This window comes from Gavialis gangeticus, unplaced genomic scaffold (genome assembly GCF_001723915.1).
Source record: "Gavialis gangeticus isolate Ggan-Ray unplaced genomic scaffold, GavGan_comp1, whole genome shotgun sequence".
Classification (NCBI taxonomy): Eukaryota; Metazoa; Chordata; order Crocodylia; family Gavialidae; genus Gavialis; species Gavialis gangeticus.
The window spans coordinates 12,790,417-12,807,401 of record NW_017729024.1 but is presented as its reverse complement, the minus strand read 5'-3'; the positions used below and the strand labels follow the sequence as shown (position 1 = coordinate 12,807,401).

The 16,985-nt window shown below is 38.4% G+C and overlaps 1 protein-coding gene across 1 annotated transcript in view; it reads left to right on the top strand.

Annotated features, from left to right (window-relative positions):
* Positions 1-16,985, top strand: part of ADGRV1 (adhesion G protein-coupled receptor V1) — a 576,350-nt gene that overhangs the window by 108,414 nt on the left and 450,951 nt on the right. The window contains exons 22-29 of the mRNA XM_019518182.1: positions 1,302-1,478; positions 3,470-3,650; positions 4,268-4,470; positions 5,368-5,497; positions 8,723-8,803; positions 10,183-10,322; positions 13,174-13,783; positions 14,838-15,053. Of these exons, the coding sequence (XP_019373727.1) occupies positions 1,302-1,478; positions 3,470-3,650; positions 4,268-4,470; positions 5,368-5,497; positions 8,723-8,803; positions 10,183-10,322; positions 13,174-13,783; positions 14,838-15,053 (1,738 nt within the window). The remainder of the gene's footprint in view (positions 1-1,301; positions 1,479-3,469; positions 3,651-4,267; positions 4,471-5,367; positions 5,498-8,722; positions 8,804-10,182; positions 10,323-13,173; positions 13,784-14,837; positions 15,054-16,985) is intronic.

Genomic DNA, 16,985 nt, shown 5'->3' with positions numbered 1-16,985 from the left:
AAAAAAAAAAAAAAAAAAAAAAGTCCCAGTGAATCAGGTCATTTTTCACAAGCCAAACTTCAGAGTAAATCAGACTAATGACTTTTAATGGTCTCAGTTTATTTTTAAGAATGTTGCTATATATTTAAAATCAGTTATCTTTATGAACATCTACTATGTAAAATTTTTAAGTTCTTTATAGTATTTTCATGGTTTCAAAAGTTAATAGTTTGTAGAGTACTAATAAGAAAGTAACACTAAATGGTTTTATAGTTGAGAACTTTCATGTCCTTTCTATTACATTATCCCTGTTTTGAAGCCTTTATGATATGTTTGGATGTATTGTTTTTGGTTTGAATGAAAGCAGTTTTTCAATTTGTGTCTGTTGGCTTTTAAGTGCCTGCCATATGCTATGAAAATAGACTCTTTCAGGTCTGAGTGCCATTGATACAGTCTGATACCACAGATCTTCACCCAAGCATGGAGCAGAATTAAAAATGAATAGGAGATATTAATTGTTCAGCACTCACCTTACATCTCTTTCAGCAGGAAAACTAATGCTGATGTTGTAAATACACAACATTCTTTTAGCATGGGCTTAGCTGCATTGTGTACATATCTGTCTAGTTGTGAACAAAGTTATTTTCAGTATATGCTTCAAACTGTCATACAACATTGCATATAATAGATGCTGTACATCTCAAACCTTTTGAAAAATGGAGGTTCTAAGTAATATTATGTTCTATTATTAATTCTATTATTCAACTAGGTTTACTTCCTATAAAGAATATATTATAGCACACAGTACTTGCCCTTTACCTATCATCATCGAGAAAAAATATAAAGGAGGAAAATACAGTCCGTTTAGTTCATGTAGCATATTTAATTCTGGAGAAAGCCAGAATTGTTTTAGTGACTGAATTGCTAAAGGGAATGTAAAATATATTGTCATATCTAATTCTAAGGAAGTCAGTGACAGCTCACCTATTCACCCCCAACTACAAGAGTGGTTTGGGGCATGTGACCGGATCTTCCCATGCTCTAGTGATACTTGCTGAATTGATATTTCTTTGGGTAATATTAAAAACCAGTGCAAATTAGAGCAGCACTTGGGTTGTTCTCAAAAGCATCGAGGCCAGTTTATCTTCCAGACAGTACCGTTTTCTAAGTCTCCTGAAAGATCTTAAAGTAACAAGGCAACAATTTTCTATGAATGTCTCTCTGAATACCTGATAATTTGGGGGGGAACAATTCTTTTGCTTTTATTGTATTCATTTCCTTGATACTTGTGCATTATTGTTAGCTTTCTTATTTGTTTACAGGCAGCTGAGGAGGGTTCTACTGTATCCTGTGTTGTGGAACGTACAAGGGGAGCCCTGGACTATGTATACATAAGTTACGTTATCTCGCAGATCGATTCCACTGGCATTAATTACTCTGTTGCTGATTTTGCAAATGCCAGTGGCACTATCACATTCCTTCCTTGGCAAAGATCAGAGGTAAACCCTATCTTCTTTATTAAAGTTAGTCATCTTGTTCTTTGCAAGCCTCCTGGAATGTACCTTCTCAGTGTCCTTTTCTGGTTCTCATACTGGAAGTATTTCCCTCAGACAGGTTGTTACGAGTTGTTGTTTATTTTTGCCTGTGTCCTGACACCCTGTGGATTAGACCTGTGGTTCTGAATGTTTTTATATTTGAGGCACTCCTCATTGAGGCACCCCTGAGTAACTTTTGTGAATGGAGTGGCACCCCATAAAAAAAGCCAAACTATTAATTACAGTGCTTATCTCTTTGGAAAGGGGCCAGGTAGTGAGGGTGGGGCAATGGTGAGGCAGGGAAGAAACAGAGCCTGTATTTATCTGCTTATTTCCTCACACCTTGAAACACCCTTTGAAGGATCTTGCTGCACCCTTGGGTGTCCTGGAACCCTGGTTGAGAATCACTGGGTTGGAAAGATGTATGTACATATGCCTGTTCCTGTATAGATGCATTCAAACCTATACATTATATATATGGAATATATCTCTACAAAAGTAGGTTAACTATGGATAGACTGAAGCTGAACTATCAGCTTCAAACACCCATGAAACTGGGGCAGACAAGGTTCTTTGGGTAGATGTGATATCTTTTATTCGACCAGCTAAATAGTTGGAAAATTATTCTTTACAAGCTTTTGGACACAAACACCCTTCTTCAGGCATAGGGAGAGTCTGCTGGTGTGTGAGAGCTCTCCTGGGTGGAATAGAAGCTTAAGCCAATATGCAAATGGAGCCTGTGAAAATGCAAATGCATGGCCGGAATGAGGGAATGATCCCTCTGATCTTCATATATATGTATGTGTATATATATGAACAGTGAGTAGAGCTGTGAAATTCCCAGGAATAGCGGACAATTAGCAAAAGAAAATAATCATCTGCTAGTTTTTTCTTTTCTTTTGAACACAGCAGAAAGAAGTTTATGTGAATTTTTGCTTTTCTTTTCACCAGAGCATGAAAGCAGAACACATCTCTGTCTGCTGTTTTTAAAAATTGTGTGCATGTTTTCCTCCTCCAGATCTGAAGAGGAATGCTTTGCATACAAAAAACTAGTCTAATTTTATCCCAACTATACGGTTGCTCCTATAAAAGATACCACCCTCCAAAAAATCCTTGCCTTTCTGGTATCTATGCTGCCAAATCTCACATGTACTAAATATGATGTTTTTTTCTCATATATGCATGGGAGACTCTGATCTACATACTTAGTGGAAGATGATCTGGATTCAGGACATCAACAAACCAGGGATCATATAATTCTGAAATATGATGGACATGCACATCCATCTGCTAATGATTTTGGTTTTTTTTTTAATTTTCAAAGCCTGGAGAGCCAGTCTGCTTGACTGAAAAAGCTCTGAGTGTAAACTACAGCTAATATTTTCAAAGGTGCATAAGTGGGACTTAAGCTCCCAAGTGTCAAAGTCACTTCTGAAAATGAGTTTTAGGCTACGAAGCTGCTTGGACACTTCAGAAAATTGTACCCTGCATTATTTCTGTTGATAGTTCTTCTATAAAACTTTAGGCTAACGCAGGGGTTGGCAGCGTTTTTGGGCAGTGTTCCAAAAATATCCACAACCTCAACTTATAAGATGTTAGTGTGCTGAGGCCGATGGCAGTGGAGCTGTGAGGGGCCTGATTCTCATTGTGACAGTGCAGTCCTGGCCCCTTCCCCACCATTTGCCCCGAGGTGTACCTGCCAAACAAAATGTCTTTGCATGCCATACTGGCACACATGATGGGAGCTGCCTACCCCTGGGCTAAAGGTAAATTGCTACCTGAATCTTTTAAAAACCTGCATAGGAAGTGGAACTATGTAACTAAGTACTGAGTGTGTTTTGACTAAGTTCCTATAAAAATTTGTGATGCAGGTTTGCTGTCCCTCTCCCCTCGTGCCCTCACCCCCCTATGTCATAGCACTAATTTAATTTGTCTGTGGCTTCTTCCCTCTCTAGGTTTTAAACTTGTATGTGGTTGATGATGACATTCCTGAGCTAAATGAATATTTCCGTGTGACGCTAGTGTCTGCAATTTCCGGAGATGGAAAACTAGGTTCAACTCCAACCAGTGGAGCAAGCATAGATCCAGAAAAGGAAACTACGGATATCACCATCAAAGCCAGTGACCACCCTTATGGTAACAGTGGTGGAAATTTGCCTTTTTGTTTCAGAGAGTTTCCTTGACTCAGGTTCAGCAGATAAAGTTTTTCAGGCTTGTAGCTGAAGACGCAGCATCCCTTTGGCAAGGTTACCACATAAGAGTCTTAATTTATTCAATATTTATTTATGGAAAACAATGATGTATACTTTAAATATTGAACCGTTTCTTTCCTATGGAACCGGACAAAGGAACCATAGGCAACTAGGGATTCTCTTGTGGTGGGCAAATCCTCAGCTAGCATAGGTGATTCCATGTACACTCATGTAATGGTGGCTTGTTGAAGAGAACTTCTGACAAAACCACCCATTTCTGAATCTGTATTTGTCAGTTCACTGTTTGCCCAATCCTGTGACAGACTGAGGACCATTCAGAATACAGCTGAATGTATTCTATTTCTATCAATATCCAGTGCTTTGTCAAGATTCAGCAGGACTTATTGGGTATTAATATCAATTTGAGGTGATGGTACACAGCATTTCTCTGAAGATTTCATTGATGTTCAACTTCCATGTACAATATATTAAATTAAACAACTCAGAATGAATTATAGATTATTTCTGATAGGTTTAAATACTGTTTTTTGTATCTGTTAGGGTTGTTACAGTTCTCTTTGGGGCCTCCTCCTAAGCCCAGTGATAAAATGATTTTGCCAGCATCAACTGTGCCCCGTATTACTGTTAAAGAAGAAATTGGACATGTCAAATTATTGGTAGTTCGTGCACAGGGCCTTCTTGGAACAGTTATGGTGGAATACAGAACGGTATCACTGACAGCATTCAGTCCAGAAGACTATCAGGTATATGTAGTAGAATTAAATGACTGATACTGTACCATTTTATTTATTGGTAATACCTGCATCCCAGCTCATTCCTTGCAGCTAGAATAGTTTTTCTTTTGGCTTTTTAAATATTCAGGACTTTTTCTAAACTGAGTCTTTCATAGAACTACTTTTGATCATGTGGCAAGCATGGTGAATGAGAGTGCCAGGGTGGAAAACATGCTCATGCAAGGACAGAAATGAATAGTGAGGTGTCATGAAATAATTAATAGAGCATCTCATATTACAAGATTTAGATGATGTTAGAAATTTGGGGAGACTTGCTCATTTCATTTCTTATTTTTCTATGATCAATGAGATGTCCATTTGGCCAGGGCGGGTATTGGTTATTGTTGCAATTCCCAAAATTTGGAATTACATAATTTCATCCAGGATTCATGTCACTCCTGCTGGCTCATGAGTGAGTTATGCTTAAGCCATGGAATGAAGTAATTGCTGACAAATGATTGGGTTGGACCTTTAAACCTGAATATTTAAAGAGAACTTGCTTAGAATGTGCATACTTTTGTGCATAGACACACATAGACATATACCAGCAAACCTAAATGCATATATCTGGTTTTACTTGCATAAGTCAAACTAGACACAGAAATGTGAGCACTTTAGTGAAAGTGCAATTTTGTAGATTTGGAGGTTTGTCTTGTACTGTGAAAGTACAAGAAAATTTTGAGCAACTTGAGATACAGTGGAAGATATAACCCTCCCTCCCGAACAAAAGACCCCAAAATACCAACTGTCAATTTAAATATTTCCATTAGCAAAATAGAAAGCCCACTTCTGTTTTTTGCTACTTTGAGTTCATACTGGTGCAACAGATACATGTGAACAAAAGTGTAAACACCTTTTATTTTTCAGGGAATTGCAGGCACCTTAGAATTTCAGCCAGGAGAAAGATACAAGTATATTACAATTAACATCACAGATAACTCAGTCCCTGAACTGGAAAAATCTTTTCAAGTTGAGCTGCTGAACCCAAAAGGAGGAGGTAAGTCTTTCATGTTAATTTTTCACCAACATATGCATGACCTCTTTTTAGTCACTGGAAGGTTATAGCTCTTAGGTCCTGTTAAGGAGATTAATCTTCCATGGTTGGAATTTTTCCAAAAAGAGAAACCTCATTTTAGTTTTCAAATAAAAATTGGAAAAACCTTCTGTTTGTTAATTATTACTGGAAACAGCCAGGCCCAGGGAAACTTGGACTGGTTGGGTGCTGTTAAAGAATGATATTCTTTAGAACTCTTCAACACAATATCTGCTTTTTATTTTCTTTTTGGATAGTTTCTTGATTGGTAATTATAATTAATAGTAGAATAATAAAAGAACTATGTGTTAAGTTACCTGTAAATTCATCTTTGTCAACTCGGTTGTTTTTAAAATACGTTGACATTAAATAGCTAAAATCATGCCTGCTATCTTGTAAATGAAGTCAGAGGAATTACACAAGAGGCAAATTTGACCTATAGTTTTTCAAGCTGTGCATTGGAGCAGATTCAGTTAATCGAGTATGCTGGAGCGTGGTAATTACTGCATTCTAGCAGACTCTAGCGTCTCGTGTATCAGTGTCTCCATGCTTAAAAATGGCAGTGGGCACTTTAACTAAATCTTATTAGTGCTACTGCCATTTTTAAGCACATTTTTAAGTGCTGCTGCCTGCTGCCATTTTTAAGCATATGGACAATAATACACAAGATGCCCCCCCCCTCCTCCTGAAGCAGGTATATAAATGCCCAATGGTAGTAGCAAAAGGCCACTTGAGACCCTAAAGAGCTGTGTGATAGACAGTTGGTAGACAGTTCCTTGATTACTTGAAGGATGTTCCAGAAGTTTGGGAAAACTTGCACTGGAGATGCTTGTCCAAATACATGGCAAGCTCTACTGCTCCTTCCAGCCAACACAGTCCACACCACCCAGAAAATATCTGTTTCTTTAGGACCTTGTTACACAGCAATTTTGGGTAGCTCCTGGAGCTCTTAACCCTGGATTGTCTGCACATTAACACCTTAAAGTGGTTTAAAACGCTCATTATGCAGCTCAAAGTTACACCACTCCAAGGCAGGATTATCTCTGATCTGCATTATCAGTAAAATGTGGCCACTCCTCACAGATGTGTTGGCCAAACTGAAGCCTTCCAGAGTATCCCAGGATGTCTCCCATGTCTGCCTGTAGGGCAGGGAAAGAAGCTTGTCCTGGCTCACCAGCCCTCGAATGGCAACTCACAGCTACAGCGCCTAGTCCTGCCCCTGTTCACCAGGCCTCTAGTGGCAAGTCACAGCTGTGCAGGTGGGGGACAGTCAAAAGGTTTTTAGACTACAGGTGTGACTGCTCCAAATTCCAGGCCAGCCGTAGCACTGATCAACACTTGTATGGTGCACAGCATAAGGTGTAACAAATCCCTTGTATATCTTTGCCTGCTGGAGATGTTGTTTGAAGAATAGCTTCTAGAGTAAGTGGGCTGGAGGAAAAAAAAAAGAAAATGGTAACACCTAGCTGCAAAATCAAAAGCTGAATATTGCAGTTAAAAATAGAATAATTCAGAAACTCCATGGCAATACCTGATGAGACTTGTAGTTGATTGCCTTATGTCCTCATTCTTCTATTTGAGTCATGCTCTCTGGTCATATTGCATTGTTCATGAGGCACCATGATCTTGCTGAGGTTCTTATTTTCAGAGTCTTGAAGAATAGTCTACATTCTCATCAAAACTTGTTGCAACCCCCCCCCCAAAACAAAACATATGTGTTCAGTCAATTTTCCATCAAAAGCAGTTTTGACAGAAAACTTTCAACTAGCCCTACTTCAGAGCTCTGATACGTAGACATCTTCGAGAATATGCTTCCTTGTTGCTGCCTCCAATATCATGAGAAATGCATAAATCCAATGGCTTCTACTTCATAAAAACCTGTAGAATATCATTCAGATATTCTTACCTTCCTCCATAGATTCTGCTTCATTGTTGTTCTGTGCCTTGGTTTGTTCCTTTCATAACATGAGGTGCACATAGGCAAGCTTTTAGGGTGTAATACCAACTAGTCAGTCATGTATTCATTTTCTTCTGTTCGTTTTAATTTTTGATTCATGATCCAAAGTATGGACTACATACAGTTGGTAGAACTCCTGGGCAGAAGTCCTGTTTTATAATCTCCTCTTCATGTGTTGGGGGAATTGCGCATGTGGTTAACCTCCCAGAAACATTAGGGGTTGGCTACAGCCAAGCCTGGATATTTTGACTGGGGGTTGCCGGTGCTCCTGTTGGGACTTAAACCTGGAGGTTCCTGGCTAGATGGTCAGTCAGCGTCAGACTGATCCCTGTGCTGGGGTCAGAAAGCAGTTTTACCTCAGAGTGGTACAGACTGTGAGGGCTTTTGCCTCCCTCCTTAGTAGGGGGCATGGCTTTCCTCCTTGGATCTCTTGAGTGAATTTTAACAACCTTTGTAGCAGCAGGACATTGGCTGCCGTTGTTCTCCTGCTTTACTTGTGGCAGGTTAGTGTGCTGTCTCATGGTTGTCAGGGTTGACAGTGTAGGTTTACAGGCGACCCCCGCTTAACACTGTTTTACTTAGTTCTGTTTCGCTATAACGCTCATTTTAAATTGATAACTGATTTCACATAGTGCTCAGAGAGTTTTGTTATAATGCTCATGGTTGCCATCTTGGGTCATTTAAAAACTATTGTGGTCGCCATCTTGGGTCGTCAAATACTTTTGGTTTTGCTTAACGCTTGGATTTTCAGGAACCAATTAAGAGCGCTAAGTGGGTGTTGTCTGTACTAATAGGTTAGATGATGGATTTCAGTAGGCTGGGAGAGGGGTGATTCTGCTTCTGGTGGAGGTTTAGACTAGATGACCTCTGGAGGGCCCATCCAGCCCTACTTTTCTCTGATTTTCACATTCTCCAACCCAGAACAAAATAAAATACTGAGCATTATTGCAACATTATCATCAAGCCCCTGATACATAATTGTCAATATTTGATTTCCCAGTTGTTTCCATGATAATGCTAAGCAAGTAAAATGTGCCCTATATGTCTTTTCTTACCCTTCTGCCCCCTCCATACATTCTGGAGAATCAGTATTCTTTCAAGCCAAATGTTATATATCTTGTTGGGACGTTCCCGTTTTTCCCTTTTGTCCAGAAATGTTTAAATACTATCTGCCTTTTTGTGTTTATAAATGTATATATGTGTATTGTGTGTCTCTGTCTGTCATCTTGAAGTTGCTGAACTCTTTAGAAATGATGGCAGTGGTAGTGGTGATGGGGACATGGAGTTCTTCCTTCCAGCTGTCCATCAGCATGGTAAGAAGCTTGGCCTATCCTTTGCCTTTTAATTGATTACTGTAATTCCTCATGTATAGGTAGCTATAACTAAACCAACCAGCACTGTGATTTCTTACTTCTAGTATAGATGACTCACCTAGATTTCTTATCATTGAATTATCTGAAAATATGCCTTTTGTATTTTGACTTGAGCAGGATTTCAGTAGCAATCATTAATTCTTTTGTAGAAAACAGTAATTTTTATATAGTTAGGGTTGTAGCCTTAACCCTTTATTTGTTTCTCTCTAAATTTAGCTTTAGCTTGAAAGATTGGTTTGAAAATAGCCACAATTTCCCTCAAAGCAGTATAGGAAAATACTTGTCATAAGTAATTAAAATCACCATGATTTAATACATGACACTTGTCTGACTGGTACTTCTGTTGGTCAAAAATAGCTCTAGAGAGAGGTGGTTGGTTTGGATGTTAGACTTTAAAAAAAAAATCAAACTGAGAATCCAAATAAACATTTATTTTTCATTCTGTTTGCATTTCTAAGATTGGATGGAAGCAGAAGGGTTAAAGTGCAATAAATAAGGGTGGTGTAACCTTAGAAAGCATCCAATCTGTGTAAAAGTTGACAGGCAGAAACCCTGTTCCGATGAGAATTGCAGCGCAGTTCTGCAGTCCCAAGAAATTTAGATAAGTGTCTGAACCAAAATGAACTGCCCAATCCAAACCACTTTATTAATCACTGGTTATGAATTTTACCCTCACATCCAGGTGTGTTTGGGAAAGTGTGTATTTATGAGACTGTAGAAAGGAACAATACAAGACATATTAGTTTAGTTAGATGTAATTAGTTTATAAGTTACAAATCTGTCTGACATATACACAAGTCAGATGTATTAGTTTAGTTGGCTAGAATTAGTCTATACGTTATAAGTTAGTTTATATCTATAGATATAGATCTCTATAGAGATCTATGTAGAGATCTATATAGATATATATAGCATAAGGTTTCACAAGCCAAAGCTTACCTTTATGGTGTATTCAGGAATGATTTTTTTTCATTCTAACTTTGGAACTTGTTTTTTAAGTGCCAAACTGTTATGCTTGACCCTCAGGTGATATAAGCTGTAATGACAGCCCCAGCACTGGGATTTGTGGGTCTGCATTTCTTTCTCCACCCTTTGTCCCCAGTTCTGCTGTAGAACAGAGAAAATTCTATGAACATAAATTACTTGAGTATAGAAATTACCTCTTGCTGGATCCTCGATGTTGAAAAAAATACTAGTTATACCTTCGCAAATCTATAATTGTTTTAATATAATGTAGTGAACTAAAAATAAGTGTTTCACTGCTATGACCTAAAGATGGAGAAAAAATAATTTAACTCTCTTGGAATGTGTATCTATAGCCAGCTTAGGAATAGCGTCCCACATCATTGTAACCATTGAAGCCTCTGATGATGCTCATGGTGTGTTTGAGTTCAGCACTGAGTCACTTTTTGTCAATGGAACAGAACCCGAAGATGGAGAGAGCACAGTTGTGCTACAAGTGAGTAGATTTTGATTGTCCTCTGTTGCTACATGATAATCTTTGATCACTGTCTCATATAGACTTTCCAAGGGACTGAATTATAAGCTTATACATTTGTGACTGAAATCTACATAAACTACAGTTTTCAGTATACTCAGCTTATACACTGGGAAAAATACTCTTTAAATGAAATCACATCAGATCTATAGGTAATATATAATGTACATAATTTCTAATGACCTTTAATTGAGCATTTTAAAATATCCACTTTTACTTAAATTTTAGCTACTAATCTTTTTATTTAAAAAATAATGATACTACAAACTAACATATTTACTCCAATATAAGATGACCCTGCATACAATGTCACCTCTCCCCGGTAACTAGATTCTATATATGGCAAATTGATAGTTTTGTTATAACTTTCCAGGTATAGAATCTTATTATTTGAGATTTAAATATAATTTGTCCCTCTCCAATTGCTACAGCAGGGAGAATAAATTTTGGGGTCAGGTAGTCCTCTTTCCCTCCCCCCTAACTTCTGCCCTCTGCAGCCCCTTCTCCTTCTTCTTACTGTCAGACCCTGCTCTCCTAGGCAAGTTAGTACAGGTACCCATAGATTTACCTTTTGTGTTTTAACTTTTTTGAAACTGCTGCAAGTTTTAGCACGGGTATCCCATAAACACACTTTTAAACAGCACTTCTTTACCTATTTACAGAGGGCACATGCAGATGAGTGCAGTTGCGCAGTATGTGGTGATGCAGTCGCATTTGCAGTGCCACGTAGTGCACAGTCTGGTGTTTTCCGCACTGCAAGCGTGGAGAACCCGAGAGTGCACATTGAGTTGTTTTTTCTTTTGCAGGTTTTTTTTATCCCTGGATATCCAGGGGTCAAAAAAAACTAAAGGGAGAAAAAAAATTGAGCAACACACATTTGGCTAGCGTGCACTGTTGAAAAGCAGAGCTGGCCTACCGAGAGCTGCGCTTTGCTGCCAGCCAGGCTCTGTGTGGCAGAATTGCCATGGCTGCAGTCCTGGGAGGCCCCAGGACTCCAGATAAGTCTGCTGGGGCCCAACCTTCCCTACTCCATCTGAGGTAACTTGCCACATGGCATGGGCTTTCCCCAGGGACAGGAAGTGGCAGTGGAAGGCGCACCACAGCTTCTGGTCCCTGGGGAATCAAATGTCCCTGCACATCTGGAGGTGCCCATATAGTACAAACTATATGTGATATTAGTCTGAAGCCAAAAGGCTCGTGATTTACCATGTAGGTCATTGGGCCAGGACCCAACAGAGTCAACAGCAAATTCAAGCCATGGTGACCCTACAGCTCAGCACTGCTCAGTATGTGTGTGTATTTCAGATACTCTCCCCTCTTTCCCTCCACCCACAAAGGATCCATGTGCTTACTAGCCCCCTACTCATGGCTAGAACCAGGTGTTCTTTTCACAAGTCCTGGGATACTTCAAAAATGTATATGCAGGTGAGGCACAGAGCAACCTGGTTCAGCTCCATCTACCTTATAGAAGGCAGGGTCAAAGTAATCATATGTGCCAGGCTGAGAGAGGGGGTGACCAGGATTCTGGGTGACCTTTTTGGGGCCAGATTTGGTGATTATTTGCCAGATATGTAAGGCTGGTAAAGAAACAGGAATCATTGGAACTGTGAAATAAAAAAAATAACTCAGCTGTGGGAGTGAAGAGGAAGTTAATATGTATTTGGTATAGTGGCTCACTGTCAATTTAAAAAGTCAGTGCTGAGGGGGACTGAATGCAATAGGCACTACCATATGTCTTACTCAGTCTGCACTAATCCATCCTTGTGATAGGTTCCCATCATGACTGCGATGGTGGCAGGGGAAATACCCTGGTCAAGGTAATGCAATTAAAATGGCACTGTGTAGTGGAGGTTGCACCCTTGTTTGCTTACAGACAGGACTCCCTGTGAGAGCCTCATAGTTAGCTTCCTGCTGGCCAGCTTCTAGTGGGATGATCTTGGCTAGATGCCGACTTTATGGAAATGGGAGATTTCTCTCTTGCTTGCCTGTGCTGCCGTATAGTTGAAGGCAAGCAAAACTCAGGGGCATCTGAACTCCAGTTTCCGGGCCTGGGCCTACATGTAGGATGCTTGCCAAAGGATTTGGAAGTATCTGAAACCCCAGGCTGGGGTGGAGGATACTTGTCAGTATCAGGGCCACGTATAGTTCTTGGATGATTCAAATGGGTTTGGACTTGATCTGGCTAATTTGACTTGGGACATGAAAAATTTTCCATTTTTTTTTTTTTTTTTTAAAGTCCCACCAGCCTGTCAAATGTAGCAATTTTCGGCACCAAGGGGAGGGTGTTAAGGCTGGCTCTGGTCTTCCCAATGCTGGCCTAGTATTGCAGTACTTCCAGGCCTGGTGCGAGTTCCCTGTGGTGGGAACACCCAGCTGTTTTTATTTTAAGGGCCAAAAAAACCCCAAAGTTACCATCAGTATGTTTGCCTGATATGGGCCATGTGTTTATAGTCATGAGTACATGCTGCTTGTGGCAGCAGTTTAGTGATAGGCAACATATTTAATGAGGTTTCTTTGTATGCAGATATAAGATTAGGGGCTCCCACTCATGCTGAATTGTATTTCACTAAATATGGTGTATTTTTAAATAAACATTAAAAGAAGAGTGACAGTGCAGAAGGCAGAGAATAAATTAGAGTTGAGGAAGTAAAGTTATGGGTTAGCAAGAGGTACTCATTTAATTTCTTCACGTTCCAGTTGTGCCTTGAATTGTATAAAAGTTACTAGACTAAGAATGGATATGTATGCATGCGAAACATGTTTTTCTTTCTGTCTGTAGCCAGTTATTTACTACTTTTATTTTCCACTTCAGGTTCTCAGAAAGCATGGGGCCTTATCCCAGGTTACATTGCATTGGATCATATTCTGCGATCCTGATGAAGACCTAATTTCTACCTATGGCAACATAATTTTTGATATTGGACAAAGAAGAGCACATATAACAGTGCAAGTTGCACCTGATGAAGTTCCTGAACTTGATAAGATGTTTTTTGTTTTGCTCATGAATGTTTCCAATGGTCATCTTGGAAATCATACTAATGCTACATTAACTGTCCTGGCTAATGATGATCCATATGGACTTTTTATCTTTTCTGGGAAAAACAGACCAATCAAAGTTGAGGAGGAAACCAAAAACATTACCCTAACAATAGTAAGGTTACACGGTCTTCTCGGTACAGTTATGATAGCATACAGAACCATGGATGATGATGAAAAGTCACCTTTTCTGCCCTCAAATGTTGCCAGAGCAACAGAAGGAAAAGATTATTTACCCATTTCTGGATCTGTGATCTTCATGGCAAATAAAAGCGAAGCTACCATACTGCTTCCTATTTTGGATGATGAGGATCCAGAAAGGTCAGAATCAGTATTTGTAGAGCTATTTGATGTCACTTTGGTGGAAAAAGTACAGGATCGGCCAAGTAAGTACTTTACACTCTAATAATATACATTTTAGAGAGACTGTCACCTACCACTATAAATTGTAACCAGTCAAATCAGTTTGTTTTGCTATTCAAAAAAGTCTAAAAGTTTTGTGTATTACATTTGGTGCACTGGCAGTGTATCATTTCATCAATATGCTGCTTTGTCAGTTTTCACTGAATATAACATAATTATGTTTCCGTGTCCTTTATATATTCCTTTAACTGAACCATCTCTTGTCATACATGAGACCAGGTCAGCTCTGCCCAGTAGGATCTGTTGATCTATACTTTGGGTTGTTGTTTGTTTTTGGTTTGTGTTTTTTACAAGCATACATAGCATCATGAAACAGTGATTAATAGACAGTATTAATATTGAGAGCTAAATACTTGGTGGTACTTCACTCACTACTTTCTGAACTTCTGCATGTTTTGTTTTAATATAGAAAATGCATGCTGATCAGCCATTCAGTCACATTTGGGAGGTTTCAGGCTGATTTGCACTTCAGAGCTTCCAACCCTGCCAAATTACCTCTCTTGCTTATTCTTGATAATCAGGAAAGCTTCAAATATCATTCTGGGGGGAGATTATGCCATCATGTATATTTCATCATAGGAATTACCAAAATAATACTCTAATTGAAACTGTAGTGCTCTTGCTACTGGCCCTACGGACAAATGAATAAATAACTATTGATTATGATTTGGCACTGTCCCACCTGTTTGAAAAATAGAATGCTCAAATATACTGCTTCAGAAGCTACGATGAAAAGCATCTACAGAAAAATATTAAACTGTACAACTCAGGAATTTCTGCCATACTGTAATTTCAATCTACCTAATCTAATTCAATCTAATTTCAATGGTTACAAAAAGACTTACTGGGTACTGTTGTGAAATATACTGTCTGTCTAACTTTGTATATTTTTAGTATGTTAGTTTTGTTGATTAGCTGATAATAGACCATTAAACCTACTTTGTCTAATAAAAATTGGTGTTTTTAACAAGACTTAAGGTCCAAGATGCCGCTAACCAAGGCCCTGTTGCATTTCAGTTGAGAATTCTCCCCGCCTGGGACCTAAGGGTGAAACAATAGCTCAAGTAATTATCAATGCCAATGATGATGCTTTTGGAACACTTCAGCTTTCAGCTTCAATTGTGCGAGTTGCTGAAAATTATGTTGGACCAATCATCAACGTGACCAGGACTGGAGGAATTTTTGCAGATGTTTCTGTGAAATTTAAAGCTGTGCCAATAACTGCAATAGCTGGTAATAAAAGAGAATTGCAAAAATGCACATGCTATGTCAAATTTAAATGAATTTACTGGAGACTTTGATTAATGCTGACAAACAAATTGATTAATGGCAACAAATGCATTTTGTATACATTCTAACAAGAAGAAATCAAAAGGAGCAATGAGACATTTACTGGCAGGGTTTAGCTTTAGAGGATTTACATCCTGTGCAGTATGCCAATCACAATAATTATCATTTGAGCTTACACCAAGTATTAAAGATACCGCTTAGAGATATAAGGCATACATAAATAGCAGTAAAATATACCTGTTTAATTAAGGGTATTGTCCTCCTTGGAGTTTGATCAGTTAAAAACAGCTTCAAGTTACAGACCTGTGGAATTTTTTTGTGTGTATCCACATTTTTCTAGTTGTAGAAAACCTGTAAAAAAAACCCCAAAAACAAGCAAGCAAACCTTGCAATAGATAAATGCATCTTCATAACTTAAATTGCATTAAACAAAATCCACAAAAGTAAGTACATTGAAAATTTGAAGAAATGTTTTGTGTACTCTTTTAATAAAAATATCTTCAATTTTACTTGCAGCAAATAATAGGGAAAATATTTCCAGGCGAATTCTGTTCTTTAAATTGACTGTCACTTAAGTAATAGCAAGGCTGCATTCTCTATATATAAGTGTTCTATTAATATTTTTGTAAAGAATATTTCAGAAGTTGAACAGTCAGGAATATGTGATTAATTTAAACATATTAAAGAAATAACTAGTTATCGTGATGGCATGATATTTGCTCACAGCTGCTGCTTATACTACACTGTGCTATATAAATGTGCAGGGAGAGCAGGGTTTGCAACATTATCACTTACTGTATAATTTATAAATTTTTTTTTAAATATGTAAAATGAAAAATAAATGCATACAAACATGTAAAACAATGATGAAACACGCACTAACAAAATTGCACCAAATCTTAAGATATCCTCAAATATCTCCTTATTGTAGTCTCACTTAGGATGCTAACTAGGATTCTAGCTGGTTTTGAGCAGCTATAGTAGGTATTGGTTAGTGGAAGAAGTGTAGTAAGAAGTGTTTGTCATCTCCAGCAAGGTCAGCCATCATTCTGAGGTTTGTGTTATCATAGTACAAAATGTGGAAGTCACAGCACAGTCATGCAAAGTAACATTAGGTAACTTAAAAAAGCTCCTTTTTCTCTGGTATCTGCTCAGGGAGGAGATGACACTATTTTATTAAAAGTACTACAGCCTTTGCAGACAGAATGTGTCCAGGTACTGGGTGCTGTCTTACTTTCTTTAAGTCCTGTTACCATTTACATAAAATTGGCTTCTCTAGCAGCATAATAGTATTATATATTCAAACGTTACACTATGTACAGAAGCATGTGCAGGCCTTGATAAACTGGTGAGATAAGGAAATTAGAGATAATGGCACCCTGTTAAAAACACTGTTACCAAATCATTCACTTCAATTTTTATGAATTGATAGCAAAATTTGCCCAGCTGGACTCTGCTATGACAAAGATACACTGAGGAAAGAGGGGCAGTCTCATTTATATGGAATTCAAAGTATTGGGTAACATATATCAAACTCAATACCTTGAATTATATGCACAGAAGGGAATAGGAAGATGGTACAAATGCTGTACAATCAGTATTTTAAGTTTCACATATAGTTTACATTACAAAATAACCAAGCAGCTTGATTGTAGATGCTAGATTATATTTCTGAGTGGCTTTCAGAGGAGATTCATGTAAAATGAACTGTGTGGATCCAGCTGGGAATCCACAGAGACATACACAAGTGAGGTTCGTTTGCAATTATTGCAGTCATTTAGCTAAATTTACTTGGATAAAGGTGCTTCCACTAACTGATACTATCTGGAAATCTAGGAGTAATTCCGTATCCAAGCACCACTCCAACTTAATAGA